Genomic DNA, 20793 nt, shown 5'->3' with positions numbered 1-20793 from the left:
CCATTAAAAAATCACCTCTTCCAATATGCTGAGTCAGGGCTGTCTCTGAGTCAGTGACCTCGTCGTGGCTTTTGGTGCTGCTAGTTTGGATGACAGATCTTTTAAGAAGCTTTAAATCTCATTAAATGAGGTATATTGAAAACTAAGCTCCACTCCCGAAAATGACATGAGCATGTATTTTCTGGCTAAATTGTTAAAGGTTTTCTATGACTTACAAATGTTTTATTATTTTTTTCTAATTTCTTTGAGCATTTTAGACTTAAATATTTTGGGGGGTGAGGGGTTAAATGTAGTTGCTTTAAGAAACTATCCAAAGGGATCAGGAATGGTTTTTAATCAGTTTCATCCAGAAGAATAAGTTAAATTTCAGAAGTGAGGAAGACTAGCATTCTGCTTTGATGCAGTATTTAGTAAGCCCTTAACCCCACCCCACACTGAGGAGGTGAGGTGGCCTACTCCTTTCGAGTACTAGTTAGTTAGCAGAGTAGTCGAAATACCTGTTTGGATAGAAAGCCCAGAGATAAACCCACACACATGTGGTCACCTTATTTTTGATAAAGGAGGGAAGAATATACAGTGGAGAAAAGACAGCCTCTTCAATAAGTGGTGCTGGGAAACCTGGACAGCTGCCTGTAAAAGAATGAAATTAGAACACTCCCTAACACCATACACAAAAATAAACTCAAAATGGGTTAAAGACCTAAATGTAAGGCCAGACAATAAAAAACTCTTAGAGGAAAACATAGGCAGAACACTCTATGACATAAATCACAGCAAGATCCTTTTTGACCCACCTCCTAGTGTAAGGGAAATAAAAACAAAAATAAACAAATGGGACCTAATGAAACGTAAAAACTTTTGCATAGCAAAGGAAACCATAAACAAGACGAAAAGACAACCCTCAGAATGGGAGAAAATATTTGCAAATGAAGCAACTGACACAGGATTAATCTGCAAAATACACAAGCAGCTCATGCAGCTCAATATCAAAAAAACAAACAGCTCAATCCAAAAATGGGCAAAAGACCTAAATAGACATTTCGCCAAAGAAGATATACAGATTGCCAACAAACACATGAAAGGATGCTCAACATCACTAATCATTAGAGAAATGCAAATCACAACTACAATGAGATATCACCTCACACCAGTCAGAATGGCCATCATCAAAAAATCTACAAACAATAAATGCTGGAGAGGGTGTGGAGAAAAGGGAACCCTCTTGCACTGTTGGTGGGACTGTAAATTGATAACAACCACTCTGGAGAACAGTATGGAGGTCCCTTAAAAAACTAAAAATAGAACTATCATAGGACCCAGCAATCCCACTACTGGGCATATACCCTGAGAAAACCATAATTCAAAAAGAGTCATGTACCACAATGTTCATTGCAACTCTATTTACAGTAGCCAGGACATGGAAGCAACCCAAGTGTCCATTGACAGGTGAATGGATAAAGAAGATGTGGCACATATATACAATGGAATATTACTCAGCCATAAAAAGAAACAAAATTGAGTTGTTTGTAGTGAGGTGGATGGACCTAGAGACTGTCATACAGAGTGAAGTAAGTCAGAAAGAGAAAAATAAATACTGTATGCTAACACATATATATGGAATCTAAAAAACAAACAAGAAAAGGTTCTGAAGAACCTAGGGGCAGGACAGGAATAAAGATGCAGCTGTAGAGAATGGACCTGAGGACACGGGGAGGGGGAAGGGTAAGCTGGGACAAAGTGAGAGAGTGGCATGGACATATATACACTACCAAATGTAAAATAGATAGCTAGTGGGAAGGAAGCAACTGCATAGCACAGGGAGATCAGCTCGGTGCTTTGTGACGACCTAGATGGGTGGGATAGGGAGGGTCGGAAAGAAATACCTGATCCTCACCAAAACACTGGGAGGAATCATATCCATAACCTTCGCTCACCATTTCTTTGATAACTGAAGATTATTGATCCACAGAGCGTGATGGTTAGAATGAAGGCTCTCCAGTTAGGCTAGACTGTCTGGGCTTGAATCCCAGCACAACTGCTCGTCAGTGGGACCTGCAGCAGGCTGCTGAGTTCTCCCTGGTTTGTTACTCAGAGTGGTAGTGATATTCTCTTCTGTATGGGAGTGTTGAGTACATTAACTAAGTACATGCATGTAAAAGTGCCCAGTGTAGGGAGCATAATATGTATATTTTTAATTGCTATTATATTATTTAAGCCTAACAGCTGAGTTCTGGAAATGGTATTATGCCCATTTTATAGATATGAAAACTGAGGTTCAAATAAATACATAGATCTCAGTAATCAAGTGGTAAAAAGCTAAGATTTAAATTCAACGCAGTCTGACTTAAACGCTTATATTTTCATTATGCCTTGTGTGTCTTACTTGGACTGATGCATTTTGAATATTGCGTCCTGATAGAAAACTTAGTCACTGATTTAACCTTACTTCATAGAATCCAAAACATCATCCATTTTAGGATGCAGGTTTTGCATCCACGGGTTCAACCAACTGAGGATCGAAAATATCCTGAAAAAATCTACAGAAAGTTCCAAATAGCAGCATTACATTGTGTTTACAACTATTTACATAGCATTTACACTTTATTAGGTATTATATGTAATCTGGAGATGACTTAAATTATATGGAGGATAACACCAGGTCATTTTATAGATGGGATTTGAGCATCCTCGGATTTTGGTATCCTGGGGGGTCTTGGAACCAACCTCCCACAGATGCTGAGGGATGACTGTACACCATTATTTTATGAACTGCTAAGAAAGAAAGTAAGGTGCTAGTTAAGGTTTGATAGTGTTTATTTTATACTTACTGAAAGAATTTTTAGACTTAAGATAAACAGATTTTTATCATGTCACATGCACACACAAAAGGAAAATATACGCAAAATAAATTGAAGAAGGCAGTGATAACTACCACTCTACTATAATCTGCCCTCAAACAGGCACTTAAAGTCATCAATTGTAAGTTTCATTTTGTTTTCAGTGATGTTAGAAAGTTTAAAGGGGGGGGTGTATTGAAACTGATAAGCTACAGTAAACCTCTGTGAATGAATGGCTACTTTTTCAGAGATTAAGTAAGTGTATTAGTTAAACTCAGCTTCTGTATCAAAGACTCAAGAGTAGCAGTAGCTTAAGTAAAGACAGAAGTTTATTTCCCTTGAATGTTACAGAATTCTGGCCTGTGGCTTTGCGGTACTCAATGCCTCCAGCCAGAAAGGGGGCACAGCAAAGGCCAGACCTCCCCAGACTGTTACAGGGCCACACCTGACTACAAGGGAGATTCGGAAATAGACTCTGTGTCACAGAGGATTTGTGCTCAGCTATGACTCTGGGACTCTCGTGTTAAGGGAAGAAGGAGAAGTGGATTTAGGGGGGAAGTTAGTATTCTCCCACGGCAGTCTGTAGCCTTGGATTTTTTTTAACAGTGTTTATTTCATTTTGCAGAATTCATTCACATCAAAAAGATGAACCAGAAACTAGATTATCGCAGTAGGTTTGGGCTAGTAATATTTTATTCCAATAATCATGAATTTGACGCCTCTGTCATTGTTGCAGTGTTGAGGATTGACTCTAAAATTATTTAACTTAAAAACATTTTGTGACCTTCTAATTAATTTCCACTAACACAAATATTTAACAGCATCTTCTGTGGGGCTAAGTTATAAATAAACCTCATGTCCCATATATGTTGCATTTTACTATGTATTCTTCTATCAGCTGTCTGTGCTAAAGTATGCTTCTTACCATTTTTTCTTATTCCTGAATTTTTCTCATTGCATTTGTATCTCCTTAAATGCGATTTAGATTGATGTTTATTCTTCCAGTCAAAATTACTTAGCAGCTGGTAAGCAAGGTTCGATAATCTGATAGCTACATGTTTGAACAGAAGATACTAAATTAAAAACATAAAAATGTGCCTCTGACACTTTATTATTTTTACTATTTCAACCAGAAGACTGTTCTGAATCACACACTCTCACATTTGTCCTTCCTGTGCTTTTCTGTTTCCATTTGTTGCACTTTATTCATTTTGTTACCCTAGTAAAATAAGTTTTGAGAGCTGGAATTAACATTAAAGATTTTCGGAAGATTCCATTTTTCCAAAGTTGCTTGCTTTAAGAAATAAAAGACCTTAACGTTTTAAAATTGTTTGCAAATACAAGTTTTCTTGATTTATTTTATGTAGATACAATTATGGCTTTGGGGTGTGTTAGCAATTAATTGTTTTCCAGTTAAATTGTGCCTAGATACTCCCTGTAACTGAAGTATCAGAAGTAAATAGAAATGACTGTTAATATAAGCCAATAACTCTGTTTTTAGTAATCCCCATTTCAAGATGTGTTTATTGATTTTTATCTGTTTTTTGTTTTTGGATAGTCAGGGAAGAAAATAAACAGCAACCCAAATCCTCTTGTCCAAATGTCAGTTGGTCACAAGGCCCAGGAGAGCAAGGTAAGGCACTGATAGTCTGACTGGGGCGCTCCCTGTGACCGTGCTGTCACTGTCACCAGTTGGGGGTGGTGCAGGCATCAAGACCATTGATTTATGAGTCTTTCGTTTGTTTTTCTCAAATCAGTTGTTTGATAACCAGCTACTTAATTTGGTATCAAATATATTCATTTAAAAGTAACATTAAAAAGTGACATGAATATGTTAATTATACTTTTGCTTGATTTCATGGGTAGATGACATGGGACAAATTCTAAGTTTCCTTTGAATGTCCTATTAATATTTTGTTTAAAAGACAACCAGCAGTGCACAGTAAGTCCCCTACATACGAATGAGTTTCTTTCTGAGAGTGAGTTCGTAAGTCCAATTTGTTCGTTAAGTCCCACAGAGTTAGCCTAGGTACCCAACTAACACAATCGGCTATATAGTACTGTACTGTAATAGGTTTATAATACTCTTCACACAAACAATACATAAAAAACAAACACAAAAAATAAAGAAAACATTTTTAATCTTACAGTACAGTACCTTGAAAAGTACAGTAGTACAGTCCAACAGCTGGCATCCAGGGGCTGGCATCGAGTGAACAGGCGAGAAGAGTTACCGACTGGAGGAGGCACAGGAGGGGTGGTCAGCAGTAGGAGCCAGAAGGCAGAGGCTGCAGTTTCCCTCAGCCTGGCGTGGACGGCACAGGCTCTGGTTCCTCTCTGGAGCCGGCTACACATTCGCATCTTTGAAAGTTCACAGCTTGAAGGTTCATATGTAGGGGACTTATTCAAAAAATATGATTCTGTTCAAAAATTGAGAGAGGGCATTGCCGTTGCTGTAATATGTGCTACTTTCAGGAAACATTTTAGGAATTCCTCCCTTTTTTTAACTGCTAAACCATTAATCTAAGAAACTTCCTGACGTGCAGCACCCGCCGGCCTGGGGAGGTCGTGGAGTGAGGACCACGCGTGCAGATGGCGCATTGTCGTGGGGGCTGGGACCTGGGCTGGGAGCAGCTGGCAGGTCATCTGCTGACACACTCTGGACCTTAACTCGTGATAGGACAGCCCAGAGGATAGGTGTCATCCTTAGCTTCCAGGTGCAATACTCGATAAACACAGTGTGGTAGTGCTTTTCCACAGAAACTGTCCCAGAGCTGATTTTGGATATTTCTTTCAGATTCGGTATAAAACCAATGAACCTGTGTGGGAGGAAAACTTCACTTTCTTCGTCCACAATCCCAAGCGCCAGGAACTCGAGGTGGAGGTCAGTGATTTGCATGTTTACCTGGTTGTGTTTGTATCTCTGCGTCACACAGTCAACACGGGGAGAACTGCCATCGTGGGCCCACCAGAGGGGTTCATGCCCTAAGTGTCGGGCGGGGGGTGGTCAGTTTTTAATTTTCAACTTTTGACTGACTGTTACTGGCGTCCAGAGGTGCAGTGGGTGTTGGTGTCCACATGTTGGCACCACTGTCAGCCCTGCTGGACGTGCTTATTCTAGTCGCTTCTGTGTGGCTGCGTCAGGGTACTGCTCATAATGACGCTTCCCTTGCTGTTCCTTCCTCGCTGCCAGCCCGGCCTCGGAGTCAGTGGACACCTTTGCCTCCTTCCAGATCCTAAGGGCAAAGCCTTTGTGTTTCACTTCCTTCTACTCCTCCTGCCTGTTTGCTGAGTGTTTTTGTCACGAATGGGTGTTGACTATTGTCAGAGACTTTGCTACAAGATGATCACGTGATTTTCCTTTTTAAGTTTGTAAATATGGTGAAATGCCGTGTTGACTTTTAAATCTTAAATCTTGCAAACATTTACTGGTTTTCAAGATTTAACATGAGAAAACCTTGCAAACAAATCTTTATTTGGGCATAACCCCACTTGTGATGTAGTATCCTTTTTATGTGTTCAATTTAATTTGCTAAAATTTTAAGAATTTTTGCATCATAAGTGAACAATAAAGTTATATTGTGCAGCACAGAGAACTAGAGCCATTATTTTGTAATAACTTTAAATGGAGTACAGTCTATAAAGTTAATGAATCACTTTTATATACCTGAAACTAATACAATATTATAAACTGTACTTCAATTTTAAAAAAAGAATAAGATCGGGTAACCTTCAAAGCAAAGAATTTTTGCACTCCTCTTAAAATAATCTATAGTAACTGGACCTTAGATTTAAAAAAATAATTTTTAACGTTCTGTAAACTTAGTTATTTCATTAAAAAATGCTTTTGCGATTACAGTTTAAACAATAAGCAATCAGGCTATTCGGTTTTCATGTGTAGTTAACTTATTTGATCATTGCTGTAGAGCCTATGAAACCACCAAAGTTCTTACTCCTTTTGGTTAAATTACCTGTATCGCAGCAACCTAACAGGAGTGATTCCTGTTGCAGAGGCAAAGCTGAAGGTTATTATTCAGGAGCCAGAAATTGTCGTGCAGTTAAAGCAGATATTGTACATTTTGAGTAGAAGTCTTAAAAGAAGCTTAGACATGGGTCTTCTCCATGAACAAGTGTCACCACTGGAACGTGGCACACCACCAGGCGTGTGTATTGTCACCGTGTTCACAGGACTGGAGACATTTCCTTCTAATCTTCAGATTTGTGTGGACTGCCGCCCCTCAGCTCAGGGTCCTTGTAATGGATTCCTCGAACGGGGTTTTCTCTTTCTCGTGCTCATTATGACTATGTGATTGGGAGATGACAGGCCCTGTGACATGGCTACACTGTAGCATTACTTGTTGCCATGTTTTGAGTCTCCCTGAGGGGGTTTCCTACTGCGTTGTGCATGGCGACAGGACGTAGAAGGAGGTGGCCGAAGACGGGGTTTGGGGCCTTCCTGCATGTTCTGTCTCCATCCCCAGCGTTGAGCGCTCTGTCGTGTTTGGCAGGTGAAAGATGAGCAGCACCAGTGTTGCCTGGGGAACCTGAGGATCCCTCTCAGCCAGCTGCTCACCTGCGAGGACATGACCCTGAACCAGCGGTTCCAGCTCAGTAACTCAGGCCCCAACAGCTCGCTGAAGATGAAGCTCGCCCTCAGGGTACTGCTGTCTCCAGAGCGTGGCTGGGGGAAGGGTCCTGGGTGGGCAGTGCTCATGGTGCTCACGGTGCTGGACGCAGGGCAGGGATGACAGGAAGGTGCTTTACGGGGAGTGTGAGTTTTCACATTGCTGCTGGCTGTGTAGCTCAGGGGAGAGATGGCCAGGGCTTGGACTCCGACACCGACAGCAGCAGTGTTTCCAGGTTGCTTGAGCAGGCCCGGAATTGTTCCTTGGGCTTTCACATGAATCCCACCAGCCTTTTTTGTTTTTTTTTTTTTTAGTCCTTTTGTCCAGAAAGTATTGCTATCTGGATCAGTAAAGTTTTCTGCTAATGTTAAATTTTCAAAGGTCATTCAGAAAAAAAGAATTAAAAAAAACTCTGCAAGACGGTAGAGATTACAGGAAAAATACTGTCCAAAATAGATGATGATTCATTTGTAAGTACCTAAGGAAATGCTGAAAATAAAACCGGCAAACATACGGGAAAATGCTAAGACTCTCTAATTTTTAAAATGCAAATTAAAATGCAGAACCAACTTTTTTTAAAAGTAAAACAGACTTAGTCTGTGGAAGGTGTGGTGGAAACGGCCTCCTTGTGCCCGGTCACAGCCGTTCCAGAAGGGACTTCAGCGTCTTCAGTTGTAAATCACAGAGCCCTTTCTCTGGAAACCTGACTCTTGGTAATAACACAGAACTGGGGGTGTTGGCTGCAGCTTTACTTGGTAAAAGCGGGAAGAAGCTTCAGGCCGTTGGGATGACCCCCAGTGCAGGGTGTAGACTGCTCGGGGACATGTGCACACTCAGAGCTAATGTGAAAGGAAGCAAAGTGGGGAGGTGTTGCTCCCATGTCGACCCTAGGGGTCCGGCAGCCTCGCCCTTCCCCGGTCGCTGGTGGAGACGGTAGGATAGGGGTCAGTGTAGGATGGGGTTTGTGGCTCGGGCTCTGCCGCTGTCAAGCTGTCACCACCGTGCAGAAGAGTGGCCAGGAGGAGGCCGGAGAGAGGTGCACAGAAGTGAGGCTTGCACCATGCGGTGCTGTGACGGTTACCTGCATGTGCCTTTTTCTACACTTTCTGTAACATGGTAGGATAGCTGAACAGAGAGGCTAGATTGTTTTTCATGTTTTGTGCCAAGCTTTAAAGAAACGTTTGCAAATGGGCATCTCTAAAGCTATTCATGTACGAGGCTGTTACCAGCGTCACCCGTTTTAATTTTGTATCTGTTTTCACCTCTAGGTACTCCACCTTGAAAAGCAAGAAAGGTCTCCAGACCACCAGCACTCAGCTCAAGTAAAGCGACCCTCTGTTTCCAAGGAAGGGAGGACGGTATCTGTCAGATCTCAGCTGTCTGCGTCGCCAGGCCCTTCTGACAGCAGCCCAGCCCCACGCACGCCGGTCCTCGGGGGCTGCGATGACAAGCCGGCTGTGCACGCGAGAGCCCAGCCCGCAGACGCCAGCCCGCAGGGGCCGCGGGACCTGGGCACAAGCTCCTCCAGCCTCCAGGCCGGCAGCACCGGCTCCCCCAGCCACATCTCTGTCAAGGAGCCCACCCCAAGCATCGCCTCAGACATCTCGCTGCCCGTCGCCACGCAGGAGCTGCGACAGAGGCTGCGGCAGCTGGAGAAGTAACTAGACGCCCCTTGCTTTTGCTGAATCGGCGCTTGACCCGCCGGCTGCGGGGAGGGAACGCGGTCCTAAGCCAGACAGCTTCCAGGCAGTGTGGTCCTTTCGCTCACCGAGCCTTTGGCTTTCAAAGTAAACCCGCCATTTTCCAGGGCCTAGTATTTGGCTTAGGAACAGTGGAGAGATCCTCAGACCAGGAAGGCAGAGTCTAAAGCTGCCCTGACGCGGAAAGGCTTGGCGGAAGCTGGACATGTTTGTCACATGAGAACAGGCCCTGCTCTTTTATGCTTGGCCCCCACACGTTTCACCACCCAGCGGGTTTGTCTGTCTGTGGATGTTTGTGTGGATTTCTCACTTATGCCCCGTGAGTCATGGGCATGTCCGTGGTTTCCTTAGATAAGGACAAAGTCCGCAGTTACCTTAAGCTTCCGACGTGAGCCTTTTCCTCTCAGCAGGGGGAGTGGGTTGCCCTTTGGGGCGGTCTCCTCTTTGCTGCCCTGCGGTGTGCTGAGCACGAAGCAGAGGCCGAGGTGTGGAGCCTGTGGCCCGGGGCACAGCCGGGGCAGGCGGCCGTAACCCATGCGCAGAGCAGCTCTGCTCGTGGCTGCGATTTCGGGAGAAAGGAAGCAGTCCCTGTCTCTCCCTTGCTCTAGAAAGAAATAGAATTTTAAATAAGAAACCAGTTTTTCTCAGGAGCTAAATTTGGGGAGAAACCCAGAAGATCTTGGAGCTGAGTCAGAGCCATCATTGGTTGTTCTGGAGCTGGTGCCTCAGCCTGAGACGGGTCTGGAGGGGAGGGGGTGTGACCTCATCAGACGACCCGTGAGGGGCGCAGCGAGGGACTCTGAGAAAGGAGCGCAGGTTTGAGCAGTTCTAGGGTAGACATAGCTTCAGAAACACTGAAGAGTTGACGTGTGTAAGGAGACGCCTGTGTCTTGTTTTCATTTTGGGCCATGGATTTTAGTAGTTGGGTTATGTTGAACCCTCGGATGAAATATGAATGCAGCTGGTCCGTTTATACCCAGAAGTTCAGACTAGGTTCACGTTCGTGGGGACTTTGCTTCCCTCTTGTCTGAGTGAATGAACGTGCTCACAGCCTCTGTGCTGTCTGAGGAGTGCTCTCACTCTTGGCTTTGTTTCCCCAGTGGGACGACCCTGGGACAGTCCCCGCTGGGGCAGATCCAGCTGACCGTCCGGCACAGCTCGCAGAGGAACAAGCTGGTGGTGGTCGTGCACTCCTGCAGGTGAGCCGGGCTCTCGGCCCTTGCGTCACGGGCAGCAGTTTGTTTCATTCACAGACGAGAGCAAGTAGGCGGTGCTGCAATTAGATGCTGTAGTCCTGGTTTTCAGGTTCTTAACCTTGTTTCATAACATTGTCTGTTACCAACCGTTTTGGTTGCTTTGTAACACTCCCTTAAACTGCCACATTGTAGTTTATGAGACATTCCCTATGGTTGAACGTTTACAGCGCTATAATAAGCCTAGTTTTCTTTTATTGAAGTGTCTTTTGGGGATTCACTTTCCAGGAGTAGATTTATAACAAGTCAGAGAATTCAGTCAAGTCTGGGGGGTAGTGACAGGAATAGCTGTAGTTGTTTGGGAAGAGCAGACGAGCTCTGTTCCTCACAGGCAGGACCGTTTGTACCGGTTCAGTAAACGTAACGTGATCTGACGGTGTTGCTCCAGTTTGTATTTGATGAACGTTGATGGCGTGGAGCTGATTATTTTCCTTTATGTGACTTGATTGTCTCACTAGTAGCTGTGATGTAAATATGTGATAGAAATATTTGGATGTTATAAAAAGGTGTGGAAACAGGAAAGTAAAATTAGTAACGTTTAGAAACATGATTATATAAATGTCGAGTTCGCTTCACTACCTATTTATTGAGCACTTTCTATGTTCCTGCTGCCGAGATAATTACTATGCGAGATTCCGGAGCAGCAGTCTGATTCAGAGGACTCTCCCTCATGGGCTTTCGGTCCATCAGCAAGTGAACAATTGGAAGTGGTTGCAGGGACAGCTGACCCTTGAACAGCACGGGTTTGAGTGGCATGGCTCCACCTACACGTGGAGCTTTTCAGTAGTAAATGCCACCACCCTACACGATTTGCAGTTGGTTGACTCCAAGGATGTGGAACCACGTATGCAGAGGGTTGGAGCCCTTAACCTCCATGTGGTTCAAGGGTCGGCTGTAATTAAATACTAGCATGTTTGGCCCAGTTGTCCGAGGACAAGAGCAGCGTGAAGCTGCATGAAGGAGGTGGGCCTGCGTCTGTGAAGCGTTCGGGTGGATGAAGGGCAGAGGGTGGGGTCCATGGCCTGAGCAGGAGCCGGGGAGGGGTCTCCCGCGAGGCTGACCGTGTCCCCTCCCTGGGAGGGGACAGTGAAGCAGTGTGGAAAGGTGATTCTCTGTGGGTCAGAACATCCCCCAAACCCTGGGCGCAGGAAACGGGGCAGAGGCCACCTCTGCAGAGCCGCTGAACGAAGTGCACGTGGGAACGAGGCAGTCACGGGATACAAGTAAAACCAGGTAGCAAGTTCCAGTGCGGTGCTCCTTGTCATTTTACTAGATTCTAACACCGAGCATTCTCTGGTCTGTGTTATAAGAAATCTCATTGCCTTCTCCGAAGACGGCTCTGATCCCTACGTCCGCCTGTATTTGTTACCAGACAAGAGGAGGTCAGGAAGGAGAAAAACACACGTGTCAAAGAAAACGCTGAACCCCGTGTTTGATCAGAGGTACGCGTCCACTCAGTGGGGTAGACAATTGTGTTCACCACTCAAGGAAGGCCTGGTGGTGCCTTGGAATGACTGAGGCATTTACACCAGTGAGAGCAGGAGTGAGAAACGCCTCCCCAAGAGCGGTCGTAAACTTGTTAACATAAATAAATACACAGGCATTTGAGCATCACATCGTGAATCCTCAGGCCACACTCCACCAGGGAAATAGTAAGTCGATTGGTGTTGATATCCATTAACTCAGTTACTAGTTGCTTAATCATGGTTTCTCACCAGTGACTTTATTTACACGGAGGTAAGAAACCGATGGGCAGGCACCCAGTCCTGGTGTGGGTGTGTGGCTCAGCCGCAGCCTCTAAGAGTTCCTGCAAACCTGGGGTTCAAGCTGCTCGCTCTCGGGAAGGCCGGCCACGTCCACGTGTCCCCCCGTCCCCACGAGGCCTCCGACCTTGTCCTCTGCTTTGCCAGCTTCGCTTCTGGAGGCTTTTGTCCTGCAGCATCCAGTTTCGGCCACCAGAAGATGCCTGCAGATCCCCTCCTCTGTGAGGCTGCTTCTCGGACACCCTACTTTTGTTCACTCGCAGGCTTAGAGCTCACTCTCTCTGGGGGAGCGGACTGGCCTGGGCTCCCCGGTGTGTCACACACCACGGCCCATGTTTTACACCGGGAGTCAGGCGTCGTGTCCACACGGGGGAGCCACAGGGTCAGCCTTTCGCATGTTTAGGATTCCAGTCTCATCTTATGTTTGGAAAATAATGGGAAAAAAAAAACTTTGAGTCTTCCTGAAGGGCCAGGTCCAAACATGTAGCAGGAGAGATCAGTTTTATAATAAAAAATGAACATCACATTTGGAATGGTCTCCTAAGCAGCAATGTCATTTTTTAGTTACAGTAAAACAGAGCAAAATTATGGAGAAATTTAAGGATGATCCTCTTTTCTCCACTTCAGCTTTGATTTCAGTGTCTCGTTGCCGGACGTGCAGAGGAGAACCTTGGACGTGGCCGTGAAGAACAGCGGTGGCTTCCTGTCCAAAGATAAAGGGCTTCTCGGCAAAGTAAGTTCGAAAAAAAAAAAGTCCTACGCTTTGTAAAAATTAAACACTTAACCCAGAGTACTCTTTTTAGACTAGATTTATGTACGTGGATAATCCACGTCAGCTAAGCTGCTGTGAGTGGTTTGTGAGCCGGTATCGATGTGAATTATCCCCCCTGGTACTTTGTCATAACTTCCTGTCAAGACTGTTGGATACAGGAAGGGCCTCTTGGGTATAATTGACCGTATAGGTCATGGGTGGATCATAAGGGTAGAAAAGTTGAAAAGTGAGAGGCTGAAAATGAGGGAGAGTGTGTTGCCAGAGAAGATCGGAAGCGATGGTGAGAGGCCTGAAACCCACTGTTGGAGGCCTTTTCTCACCACAGGTCCTGGTCGGTCTGGCATCTGAAGAACTCGCCAAAGGCTGGACCCAGTGGTGAGTGTCCCCCAACAGACAGACGCAGAGCCCCGTGCGTCCATTCAGGAGCGCTTCCCCTGTGACCACGTGTCTTCCTGTGTCTCAGGTACGACCTCACGGAGGATGGGACGAGGCCCCACGTGGTGACGTAGGCTGCGCTGGCCGAGGAGCCCCCGCTGTATCTGCCAGCCCCGTGCCGACACGCAGCCCACACAGACGCACCCATGCTCTTTTTATAATTTCATGTACTTGGTTACTTGTCCCTTAGTGGTTTTATAAAACATTGACGTTTTAGGCGTTATTTGGCCATTATTAGCATTAAGTTTTGTATGTTTAATTTTCTCTAGTATTTCACCAGGTTTTTCGGCGTGCATAGGACAGTGGTCAACCGTTGTGTGCGTAAAGCTGTATGTCAGTTGTCTCTCCTAGGAAGCCGATACATGGTTGTGCTTTTTTATTGCTTTGTTTTGTATATCACTGAGGTGCACTATGCTGTGTAAATAGACTATTTTTTATAACCTCTACATGCTGGTTTGAATTCAGAAGAAAATGGATCAAGGAAATATATATATTTTTTTCTTCTAAAACTTATTAAATTCTTATGACAAATAACCGTTTTTGCCTCTGCAGGAAAAAGCTCTCAGTGACCTATTTTGTGGTGTTTCTTTTTAAAAAGAAAAGCTGAAAGATTAGTAAATATTAGTATATTTCTGCCCATTATGAATGATGAAAGAATGTATTCGAAGTATTTACACTTTCATAAATATAAAGATGTATTATTGAGAAGTCAGTTGAAGTGCTTATAAAGAAAAATGTCATATAACTGAGTTATATAAAATATTAAGAGAGTTGTCATGGTTCATAAATCATAGTGCACTAATCTGAAATTTCTTACATAAAATGGAATGTCTTAAGTTTATTTCTAGTTGCTTGTTGTAACTTATTCATGAAACAGTGCAGACACATAATCATACTTTTCCTGAAATGTAATACAGACGGATTTTAAATGTTAGCAGTTAGTCTGTTGTGAGATTTACAGTGTTTTTCAGCCCGAGAAGAAAGACAAACTCACGTTGTCCCCGTAGAGGCTGTGAGGTAGGTCAGGGTGAGTAGCGAGGAAGTCGCGGCGGGAGCCGACTCCGGCCCGTGATCGTCAGCGTGACGCACGCAGAGGACAGAGCCCCCGAGTGGCGCCAGCCGCCACCGCGGCCCTGGGGCTCCGGCACCACTGCGGCCCCCGGGCTCCGGCGCGGCGGCTGCTGGTTGTAAAGAACCCCGTACTGGGTTTCCTCACTTTATGCCATGACTGACCTCAGTATTGGGATATTGTTATACAACTTTTATTTGGGGATATTTTTCTTCTTAGGTTATGAAAAGCATGTTTTAGATACTTAAAGGCCCCAAGCCTCTTAGGAGATGAGGCTCCATAGCCGCGTGGTATCTGTGCGTGCCCCGAACACAGGGTGCACGTGTGCAGAAAGAGCTTTAAGGATTCTAAGGCGTGTGATGCAAATGACTTCCTTAGCCAGAGGGCACCCTACGGTTATGTAGTAATCCTGGGGAAAATAGAGCTGTGAGATTGAGTCAGAGACCTCACTAGGGCCCCCGCCATGGACCTCCTGGGCGTGACTGGCCTGCCCAAGTGCCTGTGTGGACGCCACTGCTGCTCCTGCCCTCTGGCGGGTTTCAGTTGTGTCCACCGCACGCTGTGAACCCTGGGTGTGCGTGTGATGGGGCCTGTAGCCTCGCAGTACGTCTCACGCAGTCGTGCAGACCCGGTGCTCTCACAGCTTCCTGGGTCACGAAGCTTCTCCGAAGCCCCAGCAGAGACCATCTCCTCTGTCAGCGCGGGAGGGCGTTACGAACGTGGTGACACTCAGGGGTGTGTGCTCGGGAAACACCTAACTCTGGTATTGCAGCAGCGTGAGGAAGACAGGTAATTCCTAAATCTAGTTGCCTGCCCGTGGTATTAGATCTTTGGAGATTTTTTAAAAATTAGGTTTGTTGTGGGAATTCCCTGGTGGTCCAGCAGTTAGGTCTCGACGCTCTCACGGCCAGGGGCCTGGGTTCGATCCCTGGGCGGGGAACTAAGATCCCACAAACCATGCGGTGCAGCCAAAAAAAAAAAAAAAAGTTTGTTGCAGGGCTCTGGCAGTGGTCCCCAGCCTTTTCGGCACCAGGGACCGGTTTCGTGGAAAACAGTTTTTCCATGGACTGGGGGCGGGGTGGGGGAAGATGGCTCAGGCGGTAACGCCAGCGATGGGGAGCCGCAGGTGAAGCTTCCCTTGCTCGCCTGCCACTCACCTCCTGCTGTGCGGCCCAGTTCCTAACCGGTCCTCCTCCCAGGGGTTGGGGACCCCTGGCTCCTGGCATATTTCTAAGACAGGAGAAACACTCACTGAAATGTAGCATACCAGTGATTTCTACCAACATCCCCAGCTTTTGGGTTTTGTAGCCACGTGGTTCACCTATTCAACGTGTATTTTACATTGTGGAATACTTTAATTAAGCAATTAGGCAAAATAAATGCCGTGAAAGGTACAAAACCCAAACAAAGCCAGTTAGCAGCATGATGCCCACCCTCTGTATGGACGCTGGGGCTGGACACAGACCCAGCAGCCAGCTCCATTCTCTTTGAAAGGAAAGGGATGACTCTGAGGTCACTGAATTACCTCCCAGGTAGGATTCTGTCTTGATGGCCGATGGGTGTTTTGGGAACCTCTTGTGTCCAGTTGGGCAGCTGAGAATCAGTATCAGGCCAGACCCCCGGCCGGGCTCCAGGATCCTGGTGATGGACACTCTGTTCTCAAAACCTTCATGGCCGGTGGTTCTGAATAATTGATTCATCTGGGAAAAGGGAACTTTAGCTTTTCTACCTTGAACCAAACCAATGGAGGGGAAATTAGTGTTGATTAATTTGAATTGTTACTTTGTTGCTTATCCTGTGCCTTAAAGTAGGAAGTGTGAGGCGTTGCTTCAGGTTAAAACAGAAGGAGCCTTGCAGCTGAATTCACCAAGTTTATTCCTCATCCAGAGGTCAGCCCTCCTTTGTCAAGCACTGAAGCCAGATGCAGTCAGCGTGTGTGTTTATATTGTGGTTGTTGCTTTAACTCCAGTCTAGCTGGATGGCCTGCTGCGGATGCAACACAGCAGAGGGTTTATTGTAGAATGCCCTTTCCACTCAACTAATTTTACACGACAGTGCATGTGTTTATTCAATAAAACGTTTCTGTTAGCTCACTTGTGATTTGTTCTTCCTTTGTCTTTTGGAGTAAAATTTTTAGTGTGGAAGCAGATAATTTGAAAAGTGGTTACAGTATTTATATTTGCTAGTTGTGAATTCTTTCATTTTCAAAAGAACTACCTCAGAGCACTGGTATTACTCCTTTTGTTTCCATCTTAATTTGACTATTCTCTGCCTACCTCAGACTCTGAGTTTTGAAAACAGCTCTTCTGAAAGATAATCATGAGTAGAAAAAACAGTCTTTAAAACCAGAGCACTGAGAAGTAATGAAAGAGGGTCTGGTTTGAACAAGTGGAGGGGAACCACTAGAGGTGCCACTGCTGTTGGCATGCCCTGCCGATGGTCGGGGTGACTGAGGCGAGTCTCAGGAGTCTAGCATCAACCTCCCTGTTAATCAGCTCACTCAGCATCATCACAGTAGCATAATCCCAGTTTAGCTTTATTTAAAACCATTTCCCGCCTGGACTGTAAGTGTCCAAAGCAGAGGTTATGTGGGTGTTATTTAAATCTTTTCCAATTGTTTATCACTGTTCCTAGCACACAGTTGGTGAATAAATATCAGTTGAATAAAGGATGAATAAACCTGGCAGACCTTAAATAACATTAATTTGTCCTAACAAGTTTCCATTTAAGGAAAGGTAGACACCTATTGATAGTTCTTAGTTCCAGCTAAAGAGAAAGGTACTGGTGAACATAGGAGTACACCCTATTGAGACAAAGGCCATAGTCTGAGAAATAATTGAGAAACAATTGAGGCAGAAAAGTAGGAAATGAGCCAGGAAGTCTGTCTGTATTTAGTGTTAATCTGGAAATCCTGGGCAATACGATAGGGAAAGAAAAAGATTATAAATTTTGTATTGGGAAAGAAGGTCATTTTCAAATACGAGATTGCCTATGTGAAAAACTAAGAAAATCATCTGAAAACTTTTGAATCGAACAAGTATTTAATAAAGGGTCAGTTATAAAAACCTACAGATTTCTGTGGCTTATACACTAATATTGACAGCGACTAGAAAATATAATGGAAAAAAATCATACAGCAGCCCTGGAACCACAATAGCAGTGAAAACCTGCAGCGATTGGGAGCGGGCAGGGTGGGTTCAGCGCTTCCCAAGAGCCCCGTCCCCAGAGAACTGCCACTATTTGGCTTAGCTGGCTCTTAGGGAAACCATGTGGTAAACAAACAGTGGCAGTTGTTTAACACAGCAGGTCCCTGGGGTGTCAACACAAGTTGGGACAACAGGAGGCTGACCAAAAAATTTTAAAGGAAAACGTGGAAAATTGATGTCCGAAAGGGGCTTGGGAAAACTGGCATTCCTGGGGCTCTAGAAAGATGTGCACGTGCAGGGCTGTACACGTGTCCAGGAAAGGCCCGTGCGAGTGAGCCCGGACCTGTCACCTCCAGCTGGTGTTGAGGCATCATGCAAGCAGGAGGTGAAGGCTGCGGCAGAGGTGTCAACCGCCTGACGGGATGTGAAAACAGACTCCCCCCCCCGCCCACACACCACACACACACACACACACACACACACACACACACACCGCACCCACCACCACCCCCACCACCCCCAGCCCTCAGCAGATACTGGGAGATGAGTCCAAAGTACTAGAGAGATCTCTGCCCAGTCACTAGCTGACCAGGTCGGCTAACTGAGCAGAGACTTCAGAGGCAGCACAGAGCAAAGGATATAGCTTTTAGGGGACTCATCCAAGAAGGTTACTAAGTGAAAAATATCTAAGTTGGTGGGGAGGGCTCTTACAGCGTTGCCACGGTATTATTTTAAATGTTCGGTTTTCAACAACAGAACATGAGACATTCACAGAAACAGGATAGTATGGGCCACACACTGGGAAAAAGCAGTCATGGAAAGTGCCCCCAGGAAGCCCAGATGTAAGTAGACGGAGACCTTAAATCAGCTGTTATGTAAGTGTGTTCAAAGGAAACTGTGTCCAAAGAATTCATGGAAAGTATGAGAATGATTCTCAGCAAAATAGAAATTATCAAAAGGAAATAAAAATTCTGGAGTTTAAAATACAGTAAGTGTAGTGTACATTTCACTAAAGTTCAACGATAGATTTGAGCAGACAGAAGAATCAGCAAACTTGAAGATGAGTCACTGAGACGATCTCATCTGAGGACAAAGAGAACAGAATGAAGAAGAATGGACAGGGCACCAACGTACACACAGTGAAGTCCCAGAGGGGAGGGGGGAGCAGGGCCAGAAATTACATGTAGGAGCTGATGGGCAAGCATGCTCGGATTTGATGGAAAACGTTACACATTAAAGAAGCTCAGTGGACTCCAGGTGGGATAAACTTGGGCCCACGCCAGGCACGTTTCAGCCAAAGGGTGGAAAGTCAATCTCAGACCATCTCCCACAAGGATTCCTCCATGAGGTCCTGCTGACTGCTCACCTGAAACCACAGAGGCCGGGACGGGGGTGACGATGCAATGTGGTGGAAGACCCCCACCTCCAACAAGACTCCTTCAGAATGAAGGAGGGTGTGGGTATCCCCAGGTTCTCTTTTTTCACTGTTGCTGGCCCACCTGCCTTGTAAGAACCACTAAAGGGACGGATGTCTCTGCATCCATACATCTCGTTAGATGTCCCCTTGTTTCTACCTGGAGTGGCCCAGGGGCTAAGAGCGAGGCTCCCAGTCAGACCACCCACGCTCAACCCGCCCCCGCCCCACGTGACCTGGAGCAAGTGTATCATACATGCATGTAGGAGTGGGCACGCATATGTGTGTTGCATGTGCATGTTGAGTGTGCATACATATGCCTAGTATTTGTGTGCATGCATGTGTGGATATGTGCTTGTGTGAATGTATGTACTGTGTGTGCATATGCATGTTGTGTGCCCGTGTGTATGTGTGAGTATGCACGTGTATGTTTAGCTCCTCCAAGACCATCTTCTCAAACCCAGGGTCTCAGCCTGGATCCCCCTGAAAATAGAGCCTAAGGCGAGGCTTGGGTGCATGTGGTTATTCGGAGTGTGGGCCCGTGAGGGAAACTTCTTCCTTTTGTTCTAGTCTCTGAAACAGTTTGCATAAGATACTGATCATCTGTTTCTTAAAAATTTGGTGAAATTTGCCCACAAAAATTTCTGAGCCTGATGTCTTTTAAGAAGATTTTGATTACCCTTTCATTTTAACATTTTATATTAGTTTATTTTCAATTTCTTATCAAATCAGTTTTGAAGATTACCTCATGCTTTCCAATTTATTGGAAAACTATTTCTTATGAATTTAATATCTCTATTATATTTGTAGCTGCATCTCCTTTTAATTTCCTAACATTGTTTATGTGTACCTTCTACTTTTTTCTTTTTTTTTTTTTTTTTTTCTGTACGTGGGCCTCTCACTGTTGTGGCCTCTCCCGTTGCGGAGCACAGGCTCCGGACCTGCAGGCTCAGCGGCCGTGGCTCACGGGCCCAGCCGCTCCGTGGCATGTGGGATCCTCCCAGACCGGGGCACGAACCAGTGTCCCCTGCATCGGCAGGCGGACTCCCAACCACCGCGCCACCAGGGAAGCCCTCTACTTTTTTCTTGATTAGACTTGCTAGAAATCCATTTATCTTACTAGTTTTGTAAAGACCTTGCTTATTATTTTATTATATCAATTGTTTTGGTTTTGTTTTTGTATTAAATTCTGCTCTTGCCTCCCTTTCTGTCTTCTTTGGTTTACAGAGTTGACCATCAAACTTATTTTCCATCTTGCTTATTTTTTATTTTTATTATTTATTTATTTATTTATTTATTTGCGGTACGCGGGCCCCTCACTGCCGTGGTCTCTCCCGCCGCGGAGCACAGGCTCCGGACGCGCAGGCCCAGCGGCCACGGCCCACGGGCCCAACCGCTCTGTGGCACGTGGGATCCTCCCGGACCGGGGCACGAACCCACGTGCCCTGCATCGGCAGGTGGACTCCCAACCACTGCGCCACCAGGGAAGCCCTCCATCTTTCTTTTAAAACAATTACGTTCATTTAAGGCTAGAAATTTTACCCTACATCCTGCTCCAGCCTCACCTCCCAAGTTTTGGTAAGTACACACTTTCATCTAGATCTAGGCATGTTCTAATTTCTATTGAGATTTACTCTTTATTCCTTGAGTTACGTAGAACTCAAGGAATAAGTTTCAAAGCATGATGCCCCGCCCCCCCTTTTTGGTGTTGGTTATGAATTTAATTGCACTGAGGTCAGAGAAGATGTCTACATGACATTGATTCTCTGCGGGGAGATT

The 20793-nt window shown here is 45.4% G+C and overlaps 2 protein-coding genes across 3 annotated transcripts in view; both read left to right on the top strand.

Moving 5' to 3' along the window:
• ESYT2 (extended synaptotagmin 2) overlaps nt 1-16547 on the top strand; it is a 74454-nt gene extending 57907 nt beyond the window's left edge. The window contains exons 14-22 of one of the 2 annotated variants that reach the window (XM_081243870.1): nt 4396-4470; nt 5635-5721; nt 7346-7495; nt 8731-9119; nt 10263-10361; nt 11726-11857; nt 12806-12911; nt 13276-13325; nt 13414-16547. In XM_081243870.1, the coding sequence (XP_081099996.1) occupies nt 4396-4470; nt 5635-5721; nt 7346-7495; nt 8731-9119; nt 10263-10361; nt 11726-11857; nt 12806-12911; nt 13276-13325; nt 13414-13459 (1134 nt within the window). In that variant the 3' untranslated portion in view covers nt 13460-16547. The remainder of the gene's footprint in view (nt 1-4395; nt 4471-5634; nt 5722-7345; nt 7496-8730; nt 9120-10262; nt 10362-11725; nt 11858-12805; nt 12912-13275; nt 13326-13413) is intronic. The other variant, XM_081243871.1, reaches the window with a different exon arrangement.
• Nucleotides 1-20793, top strand: part of NCAPG2 (non-SMC condensin II complex subunit G2) — a 278460-nt gene that overhangs the window by 187828 nt on the left and 69839 nt on the right. The window lies entirely within an intron of this gene.

This window comes from Mesoplodon bidens (assembly GCF_964165515.1).
Source record: "Mesoplodon bidens genome assembly, chromosome: 9".
Lineage (NCBI taxonomy): Eukaryota > Metazoa > Chordata > Mammalia > Artiodactyla > Ziphiidae > Mesoplodon > Mesoplodon bidens.
The sequence above is the reverse complement of the archived record's forward strand: the minus strand, read 5'-3'. Positions and strand labels throughout refer to the sequence as shown.